At 35.8% G+C, this 22,108-nt stretch overlaps 1 protein-coding gene across 3 annotated transcripts in view; it reads left to right on the forward strand.

The window, feature by feature from the left end:
• LARS2 (leucyl-tRNA synthetase 2, mitochondrial) overlaps nucleotides 1–22,108 on the forward strand; it is an 88,555-nt gene that overhangs the window by 27,394 nt on the left and 39,053 nt on the right. For all 3 annotated transcript variants that reach the window (XM_040591350.1, XM_040591351.1, XM_040591352.1), the window contains 5 exons: nucleotides 2,287–2,430; nucleotides 14,107–14,214; nucleotides 15,706–15,865; nucleotides 19,041–19,145; nucleotides 21,939–22,054. In XM_040591350.1, the coding sequence (XP_040447284.1) occupies nucleotides 2,287–2,430; nucleotides 14,107–14,214; nucleotides 15,706–15,865; nucleotides 19,041–19,145; nucleotides 21,939–22,054 (633 nt within the window). The remainder of the gene's footprint in view (nucleotides 1–2,286; nucleotides 2,431–14,106; nucleotides 14,215–15,705; nucleotides 15,866–19,040; nucleotides 19,146–21,938; nucleotides 22,055–22,108) is intronic.

Genomic DNA, 22,108 nt, shown 5'->3' on the forward strand with positions numbered 1-22,108 from the left:
TTATTTTGATTAGATATCTGCGGTCTGTAGTCAAGCCATAGACACCAAACCTGGAGATAGATACTTATGTTACAGATACCTGAAGTTAGACAAGATGAATCCTATCTTAAAAGCATATGGTCTACATTGGCGTAGTAAGGAGATCTAAATAACTGGTGCGCTCTATATGCTTTTGTACTGTGCTCTCTTTTTGTAGATGACATTTAGTGGCTTCCTGGGGCCGTAGTTTCAGAGGCTGTCATTGTCAAGAAATTGCCTGTGTGAGGTACAAGTAGGAACGAAGGATTTAATTTAATATCCAGGTTCTGGATATTCATCAAAAAGCTATGAGAGATGGAAGGAGCAAAACGCAACTTTAAAAATTCATGTACAAGACCTTTCAGCTACAGATTTCTTAAATGCATATTTGTTTTGTTTTGCATGATTTATTTAGATAAATCTTCCTGTCATGACTCATGAGAACATATAATCCTAAATAATTACATAAATAATTTCAGTTAGCTTTTAAAATTTTCATCATAAAGTTGATCCAATGCCATGTAAATAGCAACAGGGTTTTTTTTCTCAACTTTGAGTCATAGCCAGTTTAATACAAGCATATGCTAATACTGCTTTATGCAACTGGCATTTTATTACTACTTAATATTATCTGATTTACGTCTCATTAGATGTTATTTTAACTTTGTAGTGCTGTGGGATTTTTTTCAGAATGTTGTAAATTAAAATTAATTTAGAACTGACTTCATAGTGTGTTCTGTCATTACTGAAGAAGTTGTGTTTTCTGAAAGTCTAGAAAACAGATCTGTAATAGTGGAATGTATTGATTGCTTTTAATTTCCCAATGAATTTTCAGAAGCCTTTTATAAAAATCAGTCTGTTGTTGTTGGTAGGTAACAGATGAAATGTAGGCAGAGTGTAAAAAGTTTAAATTCCAGTGGCATACCGAATTCACTCAAGCTTCATTTGATGGTGTTTGTTCTTATCAAAGAATGACTTTCATTCATTTCATTATAATAAATTGTGTATAAATCAATATAAGTAATCAGATTTTGTGCGCGCACACACATACACCAACACTGATAACAAAATCAGCAACAGTATTCCTAAGGAAGAAGATCCATGAATCTGTCTTTGTGCTGTTCTCACTGTAAGATTTGTAAAATGGTTGTGATATTTACTATTTCTAAGAATACACAACATATTTAAAATTAAGCAATATCAGTTGATTGGAAACTAGTGCATTTCAGAAGGTGATCCGTGATAGATAAAATGTCAAGTGAATAATATGAGGGCAGTGATTAGTTTTTAGATTGGGATACTAAAGTTCTCCTCATACCCAAAGAATGCATTTGAAATTTTCAAATCATGTGTAATGTATTAGAATGCTATGGAGCTGAAGCTACTTCTTTTTCAGTCAGGCTGATTTAGCTTTGATTTAGCTCAAATACTAAATAACACTTGGAATAATGGTTTACTCTTCTTAATCACTTTCATTATTTGTATTTTTCTTTTTCTTCCTGTTCATTTTTTCAAGTTAATGTCAAGCATTGAATACCACTTCTGGAAAGACAGTTAGGATTCTTTTGTAATTTTAGATCCTTTATGATAAATGATAGCAAAATTGTTAACGCTGTCAGGGGGTGAGTTTGATTTTTGCTCTTCCCCATCAGTATGTTATGCCTGGTATTTCAGTTAGCTCTCAAAAAACAAGGTTTGTAAAGTTGAACACAAACATTTATTTCACTTTAATTTTCTTTAATGTATTTGTTTTGGTAAGGAAAGATGATTCCAAAAGTAATTCACATTGACAGAAGTTATGTGCAGAAAATATCAAATCTTTCACATGAAATACTGTTGACCACTATAATACTTCTTTGTGGTTCAGTTCTCTCAAGTTGGAGGTCCTCGATGATTCATGCCCCACAGTCAGACTCAACACTTTTGGATTAGTGGTGAACAGCTTTTAAGCATCAGACTATGTATTCTGCAGTATAGTCAATTGGAACACTTACCTATTTAATATTCAAGTGTCAGCCTGTCCTCCTAACATGATCAATCAAGGCAAATGATGCCAACTACATTCTTGGTTTTTTTGAGTTCTGAGAAGATGACTATTCAAAACATATTCAGTTGAGCCCCTGTTGCTAACCTAAATGAATGTTATAAAAATGTGGAAAACTCGGATCCAAGAAACGTTTCTGGGTAATTCTTTTGGTGTTTAAAAAGTAAGATTCTGGTTTTGACATAGCTGCTGAAAATATTTTTTCTTCCTGCAACTGTTTTTAGGCCTTGGTTAATTGGGATCCAGTGGATCAGACTGTTCTAGCTAATGAGCAGGTGGATGACAATGGTTGCTCATGGCGTTCAGGAGCAAAAGTGGAACAGAAATACCTCACACAGTGGTTTATCAAAACAACTGCTTATGCAAAGGTATGAGAATACAGTTTTTTGAAATTGTGGTAGCACTTAAACGAGACAAGTTTTCATCCAGAAATACTCATCAAGCTGAATGTGGTCTTTTATATATGCATGTTTGTGTGATGTATAATTATATAATAATATATGTGATCTATCCCTGTGTATGTGTGTATATAAAAAATATCCCTGAAGTTTTTCTGTTGGCATTTTTAAAGAATTCTAAGTAATTGGTGTGAGATTAGTTTTGGAGAAATCAAAAAGCATAAATTAGAAGTGAATGAATGAATTCTGCATTCACACGTTGTCACCCCATATTTACCATCAAGTGCTTTCTGTGTTTTAAGTGTACAGCTGTGCAATCTTTTGAACTAGAAATTTGTTCACCTAGTCAACCTGTTGGACTTATGGGCATGGTATAAGCAGTGGGGGACAGCCTGTCACCTAGTATTCATTTCCACATGTCTGAACTATAGTTCTTTGTGATTAAGTGCTCTTTTTTGAAGATTCATCTGGACCTTCTATTTTAGGTTACTTCATACTCTGCTCCATTATCTGTAATGTAAAAAAAACAAACATATTTTCAAGTTACTCAAATATCCTTTTGTGTTACGAGCTCAAATTTTGATTGTGATAGGACAATATAGCTTCCACACCTAGGAATTCTTCAGCAAAACTTTTGGCTTTATGCTTTCTGAGATGAAAGTATTGACTTCCTGTTGTGTCTGGGTGAAGTTCTTATTCCGTCCAAGTGTTCTGTGTATTGAGATTTCAAGTAAATATTGAGAAAGTTATTCCCAAGAAAATAGTAACAGTTCATCTTTGACCCTTTTCCTGAGCCTCAGAGAGATTCTTTCAAGGGACCAAAGTTCCACCATCATCCAGGGAGAAGAAATCCAGGTCTCACTCTAGGTCTGTTCATAATAAAGAGAAAAACTTCAGATATCCTGCCTGATGTTTTGATTCCTCATACACAAAGAGAGTGCTTGAGATGCATGTTTTCTGATTGTTCTGCCAGTTCTGGCAGTAAAGAGGGAACATTTACTATAGCTGAAGGAAAAATGGAGCATGTCTGCACAATCACAAAATGATCACAATGTTCAGAGCTTTTTCTTGGTGCTCAAGTCGCTAGATCTCACAATCACCTTTGTGATGTTTCAGGGTCTGCCCCAACTCACTGTTTCCGCCAGTTTGAGGCTGGAGCTTCACTGAAGTTTCTACCTTTACTGATACATCTTTTGTCTGTTGTCTCTACAAAGGTTGTAGGAAATAACGACTGGCATTTCTGGGCTGTATCCATGCTTGCACCAAATCACTGCTTTCTTATCTCCCTCTAAGAGAGGTGAATCAGCCTTAAATTTTTGCTCATAAAGACCAAAATATAAGACTGAGGAGCTCTTCGGTAACCTTGAAAATACCTTTGGCTTACAGGATTATTACCTCTTGCTCAATATCCACCCTGCTCTAGGGAGGAGGATTTACCTTTTGTCTTTAGCCTCTGACCTAAGTAATGTTGTTATAGGAAAAGCATCAGCTCTTGGGATGATCACATCTCCCACGTGTCGTTCTGCAATAAGCAGGTTAGCTGATGACAGGAAGGAACTTGTGCCTCTACAACACCCCTCTCATCTTCCCCCCAAAGATGTCACCTCAGGAGACTACCATATCCCCTACCTACACAAATGGAAAAAGTGCAAACAGCCTCTTGTTCTTGAACATCTTAGTGGCATCATGAATGAGCGCTGCTTCTGCATTTCATTTTGGGGAGGAACTCAACAAAACCTTTAAGCATTACTGCAGAGGACAGTTGAGTACTCCACAGATCTCTGTAAAGGTTTCCCAAAATTTTGTTCTATGCATGATTGATATTCTGTAGGGTCTATGCTAGCAGATACAACCAGGTTGATGAATGATGCCATGTTGCTCCCACCTCAAGTGCTTTGGCAAGCATTGCCTTCATGTGCTGTCACTTCTTGTACAGTGACAGATGCTACCAAGTATCAGCAGGTGGTTTGGATTTTCCTTTTTACCCACCCTCCACTGCACTGACTCCCATTTTTGTTGCTGTGGTTCTGGCACATTTTGAACAGTCTCACTCTGCTTCTTTTGGCAAGGGCTTTAAACATTTGGTTGTAGAAGGGGAAAAGAACTACTACCTCCCCCGCCCCGCCCCAAAACCTTCAAATAAGAATAAGCAAATAAGAATAACCAGGCTCTGCTTCTAAGTCCAATATCTGATATGAGATGGATTTCATGCTTTGGAATATTAAGATAAATAAATTCCCTTTTCAGTATTTATCTTTTTCTTTCGAGTTGCAAGAAGCTAGATAACATAGCAGGTTGTATCTTTACTTTCTGAAGAGGACTGGTTTGGCCATACAGCTCTGAGTGGCCTATGAGCTGCAAGCCACGACTGAAGATTGTCCAAGTACTTCAGTCTCTTAGAGACTCTGTGCCCACACTGACGTAACCAGGAAGGTCTTGACAGAAGCCAAAGTATTTTGGCTCCTCTTGCTGAATATCTTAACTAATTATCCTCAAAACTCAACTTTGCACACATTTCTTCATTCCTTACAGTTGTCATCCCAGTACTTTTCAAAGAGTAGTAAGACATGAATCCCTTTCTAAATCTGTTTCTTTTGTATACTTTTTCTTTGGGTTCAGGTTGTTGACAGATGATCTAAATCCCTATCATCCTAAATAGCATAGTGTTGAACACCATGCTTACAGCAGTCACTCTTCCTAGCCTATTCTTCAAGCCTTCTTCCTCATTTCTTTACAAAATCCCTGGCCAGGAGGCCAGGCTTTATTGAGAGGAAGATGTTTATTTACCTTTATTTTTTACAGAGGCTTATATCTTGGAGTGGAGGGTCCAGATTTTGCAGAGCTAGTCCTAGTAACCGTGGAGGATAGGCACATCTCTTTAATTTTAAAAAGCTAAAGATTTTTAATCACTAATATAATTTTAGGATGATAACAGTGGTGACAATTCCTTCACTTTAGCAGAGGGAATAATTTCGTATCTCTTGATCTTGAAGACACTCACTTCCATAAAGATATTTTTCTAGCTTACGTCAAGGACCCAAACCTCTACCAGTACAACTTCCTTTTCTTTGCCATTCAGAGACTTCAGATATTTGTGCTTCTAATGATAAACAAGTACAACAATTATGTTCTTTATGGATCTTGCTTTTTCTTTTTCTTCGGTTGTTTGGGGCTCACCATGAATATGTGTATAGTACTGTCTCTGTAATCATTCTCAGGCACCTGAAGGCTCAAGATGCTACAATAGAAGAGAGCATTTTTATCCAAGCTGGGCTTGGTTGGTGAAGGTTGTATATGGTACTCCATATGCCAGACTCCTGTCAATGGGAAATCTGAGAGGACATTATAAAAATTATCTTTAATGGAACTGGGGATTTTAAATCAGCTTTTTTTTGGTCAACATTTTTTGCATTAAAAACCCAATAGAAATAGAGGTTCACCTTTCCAGAACTTGTCTGGCCCTGAGGTCTTCATTCTCCATATCTGAGTCAATTGCCTGTTGAATGTCCTATGTCCAGTTCTGCTTCTTTTGAACGTGTCCAGAAGGTTAAGGCAAGATGGTGCCACATTAACATGGTCAAAACCATTCTGATCCAAAGATCTATGTTTTCTGTCAGTAGCTTTTAGGTCTTTGAGCCATACTGCCAGAATTCATGTAAGAGCACACCTGGCCCTCTATTTCCTATGTCTCATAGCTTGGACAAGTTCATGGGCACAGAGCAGATATATTCCTTCCTTGTGCAAGGTGTTCTTACTAAGTTTGGGAAAAGGTAGAGCACTAAGTGGATCAGGCATTCAGTGAGTTCTGTGGCTAGATTTCTGTTACCCACTGAAGTTTCACTACTTTTCATTTTGAAATTAAAAAATGGGAGGCACTAAGAAGCTATCTGATAATAATTTAATCCGTGCATCTTTTGGGGAAGATTTGTATTTTTTTCCCACTTCGGCTACTTCTAGACTTAGAGGGTTAGTATTCTTTAAGTGTGTTTTACTTCTCCCACTCATCTTTTTCCAGTGAGGCTTTAGTCTGCTTTTGGTATCTCATGGGGAAAGCCATTTGATTCTGGTCACCTTTTGGTTGCATCACCATGGGTTGCACCATTGATTTGGTCACCTTCAATGGAGACTGTTACTACTTCTGAAAAGTTTACAGAAATTCAAGACCAAATGCCAGAAAATTCCACCTTGTCCTTTTTCTGCAACAAGGCTCTCTGCAGATCTGTGCCCTATGACTTCCAGAAGTTATCCCTGAGTTTTCTTTAAGATGATATAGTGGGAAGGTATTGAATAAAAGCTTTCTTTCTAGTAAGTAACTCCTTTTCTGTGTGGCTTTGAGGAAAATGTAAATCTTTATTTCATAACCATGTTTCATAGACAAGGTTCTATTTAAAGTACATTTAACGAATCTGCTATCCCTTAATTCTTCATGCAAATTACCAGCTAGCAATAGTGGCTGAATATATATGTATACAACTTAGTTTCTACTTGGAGCACCCACAAATTATTTTGTAGTAACTATTCAGCCTATTTATACTGCGTATTGATGATCTTTCTAGTCATCTGTGTTCGTCTCTTTCATCCATTTATCATTTTATGTTTTCTCCTGTATCTCATAACCTTAATGAAAATAAATACCAGTAAGGGTAATCTTCATCTGCAATGCTTAAATTACTAGTCAAATAGCAGCAAGGAGTTATGTGGTCAGTAACGGGCTGCGACAGCATCTCATGTGTTACAGGAGTCAGTGTTTCATTCCTACACATGCTGTTCTTTAAATTCTGTTGTGTCCAGAGGAATCATCTTCTGTGGATTTGTTTTGATTTCTTTATTGTTAGTGCACCAGCTTGTAGTCCTTTCTTGAAATAAAAATGCAAGTAAACAAAGCAGTGTTGGCTCAAAAGGCAATTTACCATTGGCAATGAATTTTTTTTCAAAGTGAAAAAATACTGACCGTACTTTAAACACTTAGCAGAAAGCATTTGATTATGTAAAGTAATAAAGTAATTGTGACCCATTTTTTAAACTGTGGAGTACATATAAAATGGTCTAGCAGCTTTTATGGATTTTTAAAGAACATTTTAATTGTAATTTTTCTTTTGACAGATTTCTTGGATAAAAGTATAATGCCTTAACTGATGGCATTATTATTCAAATTGTTATCTGTGCATTTAAGATATTTAAGCTAAAACATTTAGTTGCTATGGTTACTCAGCTAAATCTGTAGGAAGATTCATTGGAAAAATTTATCTGTAAATGTTAGTATTTTCTGTGTATATCTGTAAATTGCTGTTATGCTTTTTTATGCAGTCAACTGAATCTTCAAATCAGAATCCTTAAGGTTAATCTTTGCATAGTCCCCATTCTTCCTAAATGAATTTTACTTGATACTTTTTCATATTTTACTTTTCAAAAATCAATTAAATAACTGGAGAATAATCTTATTTTTTAACAAAATAAAATAGAACCAACTTTTGAAACTTCAGGTTTTGCTTTAAATCATCACCCTTTTCTGCACAGCAATAAGATATTGTATGTATGTTTAATTTAAATACTGGGAAATGTGACAGAGCCTACAGAATTCTGCCACTCTAATTTGCAGATGCCATACAGATAAGTAGTACTCTCTCTTAGTTGGGGCCAGGGATGTGTGTGTGTGTGTGTGTACAGGCATTTAGGGACAAATCCTTCTCATATTCCATGGGGTGCAGGAACTTAGATGTTTAGCATGGTGCTGACTCTGTGAAGGGAAAACAAGCGATCTACCAGTTCATCTCCAGGTTTTCTCTGGGTTTGTGCTGCATCTGACAGCTCTTTTGTCTGGTTTGAATAGATTTGGAATTATTTAACATAATTGTGCTTTGCTTGATTTTTTATTTTCTACTTTATTTCTGAGATATTAAGCAGAACGATAATGAAAGAGAATGAAACTGAAGTGCTGCATTTTAGAACGCTGAGAGTCTTGATGGTACTTTGGATTTCATAGTGTGAGGTAACGCCTCATCATTGAGGGAGAATTGAAATGCTGGCTCTTTAGTTCTTCATGCTTTATGTGTGATTTTTTCACTTCCTACACTTAGGGTCTAGCTCGTAGTTGTCTTCTTCCAACAGAACGGGCCTGATAAACCTCACTTCTAAACTCTTCCTCTTGAGTCAGGCTGAGAGCTCGTTCCTGGACAGGGACCAAGAGCACTGTCTCCACAGCTTGCTTAGCACTTCATTAATAAAAAAATGACGCCTGTTTTGTTAGCTTGGCAAGACAGGATTGTTTGTGAACATCCAGGCCAGGCTGATCTTTTCCCCTTAGTTAAAATGCAGCATCTCATTTAGCGCTACAGCAATATAAATTTAAGTTCCTGTTGGTATAAGATTAATCAAAACAGTGAATGCTCGGTACTACTAAAAATGGTAACAAATGTTTTAAAGAGCTTTTATATTTATGGAATCGATTACATATTTATCCCAAAGATATGCTTCATTGTATTGCAAAGGGAGTATCTTCTTTTTGGTTATTGCTACAGTGAGAACAGCTTTGGAGGGCAAAACTGCAGAAGAACACTGGCTTTTGCTTTTGAGGAATCATTTCTTTGCCTCAGTTCTACAAAATCAAAACAGAGGTGTTCGTTGACCATAAATTACAGGGCAAGGAAAGGGGAAAACTGCTGACAGTTCAGACATTTACCAGAGAGAATTTGAAGTATACACAGTGTTACTGCTCCTTTTTAATGTATGTTTTCAGTATGCTTCACACATGGGAAAGAAGAGTCGGGAATGACCTACTATAGTACAGGCAGAAACTACTGAAGGTAGGAAAACCCCAACAAAACAAGAAGAGATTAAATACCAGCAGAAGCTCTACTGCATAATCACAGTTGGAACGCTGCAATAGAGTGCAGAATAAAACAGTGGGCAGCCTAACTTTATTTTCCTATACTTTAGTTAATATATTAAGTTGTATTAAATGATTTCATTTAATCTTTAGTTTATATTTGGTTACTGTTTTGGGAGCTTGATCAATTAAAGTGAAGAATTTCATTTTAATCCAAAGAGATCTTAAATATTTCTTTGGCTCTTCCTCAGAAGCAAAGCTTTTCAATTTTATTTTAACTTGGAAAACAATTTTGTTTTGCTAATGAATGCTTTTGAAAGGAAACCTTTTGCTGTCCTTTCTGTTTTAGTCTTCTTGTTACATTGCAGATTTGTCAAACTTCATTAAAATGCCTTCACTGAAAAAGAGTTAACTTTTGGCTTTAATAGCTTATTTTTAGATTTTTCACTTTATTTCATTTACTATCATGGAGGAGTTGAAATATGCTTACTAATATAAAATTAGTGGCAGTCATTGATCATGCTAAAAATTTTAATTCCCGAAATCAGAGACTGAATTTTTCAGGTGCTCAGCAGAATCCTCCCTCTTTGAACTACAAGCAGGGGGACTTTTGGAGTCAAGATACTCTTGGGTAATTATAAAGCACTTCCATTTTTTGATTTTATGGACCTTTATTGTCCGAAGATTATTAAACTGAAGTTCTGTTTCTCTATGAATCTTCAACAGACTAAACATCTCGGGGTGTGAGACCAGTTTTCCACTTTCAAATGCTTTACTGCTAGTTTCAGACTTGGTCAACAGTGTTTGTGATGAATTTTCAGCAAACTCATCTCGATTTTGTGACTCTCTGATCATCTGAGCTGGTTGACTTTCATCCTCTAGCAATGCTGGAATTTTGTAGGTGTTCTGAAAGAGTAAAGTGGTTCTGTGAAACATTAGTTTATCCTGAATTTTCAGCTTCTCCAGCACTTGAGTCAAACTTTCCTAAAAGTGTAAGAGCCTTGAAGTTATTCTCATTCCTGAACATAGCTTTGATTTCTTTATCATTTTCCTGAGTCCATCTATCTTTAGATCTGGAAGACTGCCAAAACGTATTTATGCTTTACCTTGACTTGTGTTTAATTAAGATGGGAGTAATTTCTCCTGTAATTAGACATTTGCATTTGAAGTTTTCTTGTCTCTTCTGGAGCCATGAAAAATGAAAGTAGAAAGACTCTACTACCTAATGTTTCCAAGTTTCTCACTCTTAAATCATCATCAGAAATCTGAAAATGGAGTTTATTTCATAAGCTCATCACTCTCTGCTTAATGGATTATAATGCTGCTGCTGTTCTTTGTCCCTTGCAGAATCCAAGGTTTTGCTTTTTTTAATTTGCCTGTTTGCTGAGAAACTTCTTGATTGCCTTTTCTGTGTTACCTAGTTAACAAACCTGTGGAACAGATGCCTAGGAGTTATGTACGTGCCTTTGAGGGTTAGGATTTTTGTTTAAGCTGTAAAATAATAATTGGAGCAGAATTCATGGGACTGCTTTAATGATTCAGAAGATATTTTACCAAACATGGCAGTGATTTTTAAAAGGAACATGGAAGCAAAATTCAGGGAGTTAATATTTGACTTTCAAAACACCGGCTTATAATAATCAGGATTTTCTATGCTAGTGTGGGTCAGGTTCAATTCAAGTTTTGTATACCCAAACATGCTGTGTGTGATTATTTTAAAAAATTAATAACAGTTTTAACATATATTTATAGATCTATGTTTTTGCAGGTTATAGTGCAATTGGATTTGAAAATGAAAAAAATCTGAAAGGATTTTCTTTAAGCAATTCTTAAAAACCTAATTTGCACGAATGAATTTGGAATGTATTTATTTATTTATGCATGTAGGAATTAATGTTTTGCTACTTTCCTATTAGTGAGTATCCTAGGTTAATTTACCATCCAGAAACAATAATTAACATGCTAGCAGTATACATACTGTGTATTTTATGCCTCTGCAACACTATGTAAAATGTTTGTTTTACATGTTGTTCATTTTCTACTCCGCTTGCTATTGGTAGCCTTGAATTTCTGAAATTCAAGAAACCGAAGTAGTGTTGAGTACAAAGAACAGAGAATCATAATTCCATATTGAAATTTTTTTAAGGTTTTTTTGGTTTGCTTTTTTTTAAATCATGTTATACTACTGTTCATGTGCCTATTAAGATGCAAAGGGTGTGTGTTTGCAAGCTGCTAGGCTATGTCACCATGCAGAAGAAGTTTTGTTATCTTCATTCACGTGAAGCTGAGTTGGCTTCTCCTGTTTAGCTGCATGAAGCAATTGCATTATCAAGAAAACTGGGCTAACTCAAACTGTGGCCTATAGCTTCTAATAAGGCCAACTAGCAACAGTTAAAATCATTATCACACTGGTATTAAGGCTCTTGATGTAATTAATCTTGCAGTGAAATAACATCTAGAAAGTTTTGCTGTCAAGCAATTACAGATTGTACAGTTTCAGTAGACCAATTGCACATTTAGCTGCTTCTGCCAGCAAAACTTAATGTAGATTAGGATGGATATCCAAGCAGTAGAATTTATTAAAATATGCTAATGTGTCCAGCCAGTTCTGTGGGTATTGGCACAATTTCATTCTTTTTAAAATACATAAAATTCTTACAAAGACTGTATCCAATTATTATGTATATATCTCTGTATATCTGTTTATATCTCCAGTGATTCGTTATTCTTCGGTAGGTTTATATATACATGGATCATTCATGGCAGATAAAGCTCAGTAGTCTCTGGAACACTAAAATTAATGAGAATGATGAGAGTTTGGAATTCTCTGTGATATAATATACTTGCAATTGTGAGCTAAAACTGATAAAAGTTAAAGTATGATTAAAAACCTTCCAAAACCTTACCATTCTTTTATTTATAAATCATCAGAAAATGAATTTAATAATAATCCCAAGTGGTGGTGTGATACTATGATTTATGAAGGACATGCCCTTTGTTGTATTTTGAATGATAGATATACAACAGAGCAGTAACCAAAAAGTAATTAGTGTCTTTTATGCATCTCAGTTTGAAAATATTTAAGAATGTAGTTAAAGCACAACAGTTGAAAAATAATGACTTGTATATTCACTAATTATCTAACTAACCCGCTGTTTAATTTGAGCAGCACATAGTAGCTACTGTCCATCCTAGCAAGCTGTTAGCAATCAATGAGATAATAAAGAGCTTGCACACTTGACTTTGCTGAAGGAAAAATTATTCAGTGTGTTGCCTTATTCTTACATTTTAGCTGTAATTGTTCAGCACATCCACCATCTGTCCAAGTGACTCATACCTCTGGCTGTACTTCTGCCAAAGTAAAGATTTTGGACAGTCACGGAGTATTTGTAACAAAAATGTGAAAAATGACATGAGCTTTGAGTTATGCATCCCTTTGCACATGTCCTTTACTTTTTTATTGATTTTGTTTATTAAAAACATATTATTCAAATTATTTAGGCAGGTATTAGTTGACTTGGGATAGTCTGTTATGCTTCCAAGCCACACATCAGAAAGCACATAAATATATGGATATATCTCTTGCTGAATATAAATGTACATAGAAGTTGCAGGTTGGCTGTTGGACATTATGACTAATGAAGGAGCCAACAATTTCTTCTCTGTTGCATGATACAGAATCATGGAATCATAGGATCATTTAGGTTTGGAAAAGACCCTTAAGATCATTGAGTCCAACTGTTAACCCAGCACTGCCAAGTCCACCACTAAACCATGTCCCTAAGCACCACATCTGCAGGTCTTTCAAATACCTCCAGGGATGGTGACTCAAGCACCTCCCTGGGCAGCCTGTTCCAATGCTTGACAACCCTTTTGGTGAAGAAATTTTTCCTAATATCCAATCTAAACCTCCCCTGGCACAACTTGAGGCTGTTTCCCCTTGTCCTATTGCTTGCTAACTGGGAGAAGAGACCAACACTTACCTCGCTACAACCTCCCTTCAGGTGGTTGCAGAGAGCGGTAAGGCCCCCCCGAGCCTCCTTTTCTCCAGGCTAAACAACCCAAGTTCCTTCAGCTGCTCCTTATAGGACTTTTTCTCCAGATCCTTCACCAGTTTGCTGTTGGTTGCTTATAACAATTATGTTAGTTTTATATTACTATGTATATTTTGAATTTAGTATGTATCCTTATTATTATGATTTAGATTGTTGGCTTTTTTACAGGATGGTATCACCTAAAGATCCCACTCAATTTTACAGCCTGTTGTGCTTGGTAAAATATCAACATGAAATACAAAAAAATGATAGGCAGCTGGAAACTGTATTTTGTCATTTTAAGTCAGAGCCTGAAAATTTTAGGACATGTAAATGTCTTTTGTCTGACTGCCATCTCCAGGCTATTGTCTAGAACAACTAATCCAAATGTAGGCTTCATACCTGCAAGCACATCTCATATGTATCTGTAGCCTTGTTCAGCTCGTTAGGACATTAGAAAAAATACACTTTTCACAAGTTACATCCATTGGGAATATTTTCTGTGTTTGTTTTCATTTAAGGGTTTTGTTCTGTGTTTAAGGTTTAGTTCATTCAAAAGGAAGGTCTCTTTTAGTAACAACAGGGTCTCTGTTGGAGACAGCATACCTCTGGCTTGTGCTCTGTTAATTCTGGTCTTGGAGAGGTGAATCTGAGGCAGCAGCAGAATAAAAACCTCTTCCTGTGTTTTTACCAAAACCTTATAATTTTGCTGTTAGTTATAATTAAACCCATTAATTTGTATGCTCACAAAGCTGAATGTCCTGATTCTTTCTTTTGCTGCATCAGGCTATGTTTGATGCTTTGTCCGATCTCCCCGAGTGGTATGGTATAAAAGAAATGCAAGCAAATTGGATAGGTGACTGCACTGGATGCTCTCTCGACTTCTTGCTAAAGGTAAGTCAGAAATTTCAATGCTTCTCTCTTGGTTGGGCTAACAGCAATGCCTGAAATGTGTAATGGGAATGGATTTTCAGATCTAAAAATCCTAAAACCTGCTAAAAGAGATTATTATATATTCATGCCCAGACCAACGCAGATTCCTGAAGAAGCTACTTGTGGGCTGAAGAGATGCTCTCCGGTATCCTCCTTAGGAAAGGGTTTGGTGTTCAAATGCAACATTGGATGCAAATTGGCTGTGTGTATTTATGCCAAAATACATGCCAGCTAATAAGCATTCCTGAAAGCCAGGACATTTAGGGGAGCAGTATCAAGTGGTACTGCACAAGTCAGCTGGGATCTAGCTGGGCTTTCACTCCTCTCTGCACAGCACCTTCTCTGTCAGACCCTGTCTGACCTCAGGCAAGCGACTTTACTTATATTTGTCCATTATTTAATTTACTACATATAATAATTAAAATAATGAAAAACACACATTTAGGTAGTGATGGACCTGTAGAGAATTCTAGAAAGGAGAGGAAGGGAAAAGAAACCTTAAGAAAATTATGATTATCTACAGAAGGACTTCAGATTTTCCCATTTTTCTCAAGAGATTCAAAAGGCTTCTCAAATACAATAGTGGCAGAAGAGATTTTCAGAGACCCTGATGGAATTTCAGCCCTTGTGCTTCAGAGCTTTATTGTGCTCATCTACTCTGGTCTAACATTTTAAAATGGCTTCTTATTTTAAAAGATTGAATTTTTTGGAACTTCCAATTGAAGCTTAAACTTTCTTAATGCCTCTAAATTGCACACTGCTTGAAGGTGTATTTTTGTGTTTAAGTTGTTTTTATCAATTATTTCTGAAAATGTATGTCAATACCTCTTGTAGAAAAATCTCCTTCTAAGACCCCGGTGTGCTCCACAGTTAATTGATCTAAAATATAAAGCCTGCTGATAGTGCCAGGTGGTAATTCTTAAGCAATCCTCTAAATTTATTACTATTTTATGTCCAGTTGTTTTAATGTTGTGCCACCTTTAATCTTTTATTCCTATGCATAAGTTGCAGTATTGACTTCATCAGAGAAGTGTTGTAGAATGCCTCATAGCTGACATGATCTTAAATTCTTTAGATCTCAGAGGTAACATCACATCTGTTTCTTGAAAACAAGGCATGCATAGTAAAAGTGAATAGAAAGATTTCAGGTTACTTAACCAAGGATTGAATCTAGCTCAGTAGCACAGTTTAATATTACATGATTTTATAATTTATTTTTAGTAGATGTATTTGGATAAACTGAAGCAAGACTGTAAAGCAACTTTCTCAAGGTCTTAAAAGTAAATTTTGTTGAGGTTTCATTCTGGAAACTCCCTATAGTGGGAATGCATCTGGCTTGGTATTGACAACTGTGCACTTCTACAGGGTGATGTAGGTTTGTTAGTTGCATAAAAAGCAACAGGAATCTAAAACTGCTGCACTTCCAATGGGATTTTTTCTGCTTTGTTTCAGGTTAATGGTAAAGTAACAGGAGAGAAGCTAGCAGCTTACACCTATACACCTGAAGCCATTTATGGAGCCTCCCATTTATATATCTTACCATCTCACAGACTGCTACATGGGAATAGCAGCCTTAAGGAAGTCTTTCAGAGGGAATTCATCCCAGGGAAAGGTGGTATTTTTCCGATACTGCATTTTATTGTAGAATAGTAAATTTTAGAGAATGATATTCAGAGAATATGTGTCAAGCTGAGCAGGAGCTGTTCCTGTTGAGAGGGGACAGGTCTTTTGATTCTTGGTATATGTCAAACGGTATCACATCAGCCTGTCCTGGCTTTAGATGTGGTAAGAGCAGCTATGTTAGAATTCTTCCTTTTATAGTGCCTGTAACACTTCATAGTATATAAAAGCAATGGAAGAGATTGTTTCCTTGTGTACCAGAAATGAATAGTCCAACTCTGACTATGTCAGCCCATTGGAAGATCTCATGGCTCTACGGTAATTTGTTGTTAGCACAAGGACAGCAGAACCAGCTCTTGCACCAACGATGATCTGTTCCTGTCATAGGGAACATAAAGAGGGCAATAGATTGCTAATAGATAGTAAAGCGGATCATTGATAGATAGCAAAATAATACTCTGCTGTGCAGATCCTTACTTTAGTGGAGTAGATTCAAGGTATCCCTATACTCTGTCATAACTTGTACAGAGAATACAGACAAATGGAAATTCTTCAGTTGGTGTTAACTGGTTTCCTGAAGGCTTCTACCACCAGTTCTGCCTGGTCTATTATTTTTCTGTTGTTGAAAAATCTGAAAATTACAAGACCATACATATACAAATACAATGTATACAGAATATTATTTTTTTCCCACTTCAGGCTGGTGTTCAGTGTTTGGTTTTTTCCTCCCTGGTAAAGCTGAGGTTTCATTGTCTATGTAACATCTGATATCAACAGCAATGAAGCAGGAATCTTGTGGGAAATTCTGGTGTTTGCACAGAACCTGCTTTATTTTTGAGTGCTTCATTTCTATAACCTTAAAAAAGTTTTCTTGCTAGCAGAAAAAAATGGAGCCTGAATGTGTATAGTTCTTATAGTTTGGCCAAATCAAAGCACTAACCACAGAAGTGCGCATCCATATACCTGCCTGTATCTTTGTTGGATCTGGTGCTTTAAGCGAAACCACAGAAGTGCAAAATTTGTTTATAATAAGGATAACAGTATTTTTTTTTAATTGTTTTTACATAGAAATACCTGGAAAGGCTATTTTTGTGTTTTTTAACAGTAAACTTGACATTTTGGTTGAGCTAAATTAAACTCTCATTCAGAATAATAACAGCCATAAGTCATTGAAAAAGAGGCACAATTCGAGAATTGTAACTCTGCTATAGTTGTGTACTCCTGCTATTTGTAAATATACTTATATGCATTCTTTTGTTGAACTTGGCTGGTATTTCTTACTATTCCTTGAGCATTTCAAAGGAACAAACTGGTATTTTCCAAAGAAGAGAATGTAAATGAGAATAATTTCAACATGGACTTTCAGATTCGCATTTCAGCCATGGTACATATGAAGAGCCAACAATGGCATTTGAATAAAAAGAAATTTTGAATGGTCTTGAATAGGCCATACATTAACCAAGATTTCTTAAATAATCCACCAGTAATATTAAAATTTTAATTTAATTAATTGTAATTGTTTTCAATGGAGATAGACTTGTAACTCCCTTTCTTCACTGTGTTCTCATTTAACTAATGAGGAGGATATATTTTCATGGTTTATAGGAAAGAAAAAAGCCAACTTTTATGGCAAGGTATCTTACAGTTCTGATACCTTTACTCTTGGAGTACAGCTCTGTATTTTAGGCTATTGTTATTTAAATAGAGACGAGAAACCAGTTTTCAAGCATTCAGTTTTGTAGCCTAGATAAATTTATGTTCATTTAGTGTCTGGTAAGTATTCTAGTTTTGACAGCATGAGGTGTCTGAGATAAAGATTTGACCCTTATGTTGTTCGTTATCTCATTATAATGCTATGCATACATTCTTTTGCATTTGTAACTGTAATACCATCTCTTTATGGCTATTATAATAATGATGTTGAGCCAGTGAGCTCAAGAGAGAATGTCTTCATAAACTGGAATTACTATTTTGGGTTCCAGCATAAAATCAAAATTATTGCTGGGTGAAAGAGAGAAGTTATTTTTAAAAGCAGACTGTCCTACCCACTCAGCTTCCTGTTCATGAGGCTTTTTGGTTAGTTGCTTTTAAAAAGCGAAATGATTGCTTTTGTACTTTTTTTTAAACATGAGGAAACCTATGTACAGTGGCTTGAATGGGAGGAATTTTTTCTAGAATATGGATATCTCAGACACCTGGAATTTGAAAAAGTAATAATCAGAAATAAATAAATATATAATTTGTGTTAAGAAGAGTGATGAGATACAGTAGCCCTGTTCTCTAAAATGCTCTTACTTTATTTCAAGCAGATTTTGTGTTGCAATACAAACCTAAGACTTTCCACAGACAGTCCTAAGACTTAGCTATGAAGATAGGAGAAGGAAAGCTCTTAGCTATTTTAATTATTTTAATTATCATCAACTTAAAGGCACTGAAAAAGTTAAAAACCAGTCCAGAATGAGATCTGGGGTTTGAATCCTCAAAGCTGGGAATATTCAGATTTGATTTTCTTGTTCCTGAGCCACCCAAGCTATACATTGTCAATCAATTTCAGTTTATCACAGTTCTCACCCTTGATTCTCTCTCCTTCTCTCTCCCCTTCCCTGTGGACATTGGATTCCTCATCTCTAATATGAATGTGAATAGTCTGTTTGGAAATCAATAAGGATTTTTAGTTTCGTTTGTTTCAACACTGGTCAATATTTCTCATGCTTTGTAGCTCTTCTGTAAGCAAGCAAATCAAAAGTATAGGAAGTGTGCTCCCCTTCAGTTTCTTCTGAATAGCTGGATTTTTTTTTTTTTGCATAATTTTGTAATAATGTACACTAGTATATAATTCAGGGCTTACTAGAGCAAATTCATACAACTTTGCAGCAGGCTTGCATTTGGTCAAGTACTTAATTTTTTTATTATAATCCAAATTTTACTCTGTTTTTATTCAGGTGTTTGTTATAAGAATCATGAAAATTTATCAGTCTGACTTAATGAAGATTTTGATATGTCTGAGCGTTTTAGAAATGTGATTAAGCTTTTCATTGTCTTTCTTTTTTAAACAAAATTTTAATTTCATATGTGCTTAAGATAAACTGAGTTCTAATAGTAATTAATGTTCTTAGCATATCTTCTGTCATATTTTACTTACCATGATCGTTAACACCTGTTTTCAGACTCACTGACTTCAGTGACAGCTGTGAATTTGCTGACCAGTCAGGAGATTCCTGTAGTCATCTCAGCAAAAACCAATTTTGAGAATTTTCTTGATACTAAAATAGGTATGTGACTTTTAATGCGTAAGTGGAATAATAGTTCTCAGTTGCTGTGTTGGCGTGATGAGATATACTGTTGCAGTAAATCTTTGAACACAGTGGCTTTCTTCTAGACTTTGGAACTCTGTTCTTCATTAGTGAAGGAAGGGAGAAGTAGCTATGTAGAATCTGGGCTAAGAGATTTACAGGCTGATAAATTTTAATGGAAATATTATAAAATTAGTCTAATGGGCTAAATTTGAGGATCTGCATATCTTAAGAAGGTTGATTACCTACAGTGCATGTGTATTTGGCTGTCTCTCACCATTCTTAACAGAACTGTACAATTGTTTGACATAAATATTGTGCCCGGCTACCCAGACTTACAGCTTTTTTTGTGTCATGTGTTTACATAGATTATATGTATCCTTACAGAGAAATGTTTCAGACAGTAAATGTACAAAACTTCCAAGCTTGACTTTTATGTGGCAATATTTGCATTGAGGTCAGTAAAATAATTCAGAATAGGTAACAATTCTGTCCAGGTAGTCTTGGACATTTACCTTGGATCCTTCATCTCTAAAGGAAGTGTTCCCACAATTTAAGGCACCTAATTTAGGACTGAGGATCCATAAATGGATGGGGAAGGGTGTTGCTAGAGGATGCTCTGAATCACCTGGGGTGTCTTTCAGAGTTGTGCTGTGAAGCAGCCCGTCTTGCTCCTTTCTGGCACAGGGAGCCTAGCCCCTCTGCTTGGGTAGCTAAGTATGATGTGACTGTCCTTCTAAGTAAAACTGGAAATTGTACTAACTTTTAAAAATGGTGTCCATTTTAATCTGCACCCTCCGAGCTTTTTGTTTACTCCTGTGTTTTGCTGTGGTCTCATCTCAGCTGCACTGAGCACGCAGTGTTCTGTGCCAGTCCTAATAGGAAATAGTTATCTCTTCCTCCCCCTTTCCACTCCCTTCCTTATCCCTTAACTCCCTTTTGTTGCCTCCTGGTTGTTGACACACCTTTCCTGCCCTGAAGCTGCTACCTTCTTCTCTGTACCACTGCCAATACCAGCTGTTCCTGCACAACAACTGGAATGAATAAAGCCAGCTGATGGTACAAAGACATCTTGGGTGACCCTCACAAGGCTGGTGGAAGTTACCCACTTGGCTGTATACCTTATAACATGCCTGCGTCTTACATTTTTTTATAAATTTATTTATTTATAAATTTTATATATTTATATATTTATGGTTTTTAAGAACCAGAACCTTTCCTTGTGTACAAGAAGCCAAATAATTTGAGATACCTAATCTTATTTTTCATTAAAAACTTCCAGCTTGTTCACTGGCATGTACCTTGGCCTTATGTCTGTTGGAAACAGCCCAGTTTTTCCCAGGAAGTTCTGGATGCCAGCTGTTGAGCTTTGCAAATGTACATTAATAGTATCATCTTTTCCAAAGAAGGAAAACCAAAAAGCGGGACCCACTTTTTTCCGTGTGTAGAGCATATTGTGAAGCCACCTGTTGCAGGCTGCAGGGCTCTTTGACAAATTAAGATACATATATTATTCTATAATAGGGCCTTGAAATGACAAGAGCGTACATCTGCTGGAAAGATAAAATAGTGATTCCGTATTTTGCTAGTTAAAGGGTTATTTTTCACAGGAGAGTTTTGCTTGGTTTTCCTTAGTTATCTGCTTCCAAACTTCCATATACTGGCAGAGCTAATGTATAGCAGGCATTTCATTGTCTGGACAAAGATGATCATTAAACTGGTTTTGAATTAAGTCATTTGTATGTTAATAATTCTAATGTGCTCAGCAGTATTTTAAGAGATTTTGTCTGTAATTTTCATCAACTTAATGTTGTAATTGGCTTGTCAGAATAAATTTCTTTGGCTTTTAAAGATGACAGCAATTGTGCAAGATGGTTCAAAATATTAAATAAATTATCACTGAAAGGAAAAAAAATATGCGGAAAGATGTATCTGTCTGTGGGAATAATAAATCTGTTAGTATCTCAGTGTTATTTCAGAATACATGTGATAATAAAGTTAAGAAATTTCTTAACTCACCCTGAAAGGTAGTCCTCCAAAGTAGAACTAAGACGGACGACTGTTGCAAATAATAAGATGTAATGGGAAAGATAGCACCAGGGGCCTCAAGTACTGTGGCTTCTATAGCTGATTGGAACAGCAGTAGGAAATGCTTTCAGTAGTTATAATTATGAATAGAGAATTGATGTTATTAGATTTTTTTTTCCTGAGTTTATAAACAAAGCATATTTTTCATAAGAAGTTAAAGGGATAGTAATGTTAGAGACTGTTGTGTTGTGGTACATTTTAATAAACTGTGAAATTAGAAAGAGATTAAACTTAATATTGAAACAAGAGGATTATTTCGGCTGCTTGATTAGTATTTGTTTCTCCTATTTGCAGGTAGCATTAAAATTTGTATTATGTAAATATATTACATTTAGAAAATATAACTGTATTGAAAATATTATTATCCAAATTTTGTAGCTTTATTTTTAAGCTGTTTTGGAACCATCAAATTTTCAGCCTTTTCTGAGGTAAGACATTGATGAATATTTGGATTACAGAGAAACTGAGAAAATGTGTTTGTAATTATTGCTGCTTAAATTTTGCTGCTTAAAGAACATGAAAACATTTTTATTGTTCTTAGATTTTTAAACTCCTTTGGGAAAACCTAAGTCATTATAATGAGAGTGTCATAGAAATAAAATGTTTTATCCTCAAACTGACAATTGATACCCTTGTTAGTCAATCCCAGAACTGTTGGGTTTTTTTTTTTTTCTCCCCTCCTAGGAATTCCTAGTACTAGTGCAGAAGATGCTGCAGTAGCTAAGAATTTGGGCATTTCTTTCACTGAAGTCATTGAGACATTGCCAAATGGTTTGGAGAAAGTCATTAATTCTGCAGAGGTGAGTGTACAAGTATGGAGTTATTTCCAACTTATAATAACAATGCAAACTAAA

This window comes from Falco naumanni, chromosome 4, assembly GCF_017639655.2.
Source record: "Falco naumanni isolate bFalNau1 chromosome 4, bFalNau1.pat, whole genome shotgun sequence".
NCBI classification, from domain to species: Eukaryota; Metazoa; Chordata; class Aves; order Falconiformes; family Falconidae; genus Falco; species Falco naumanni.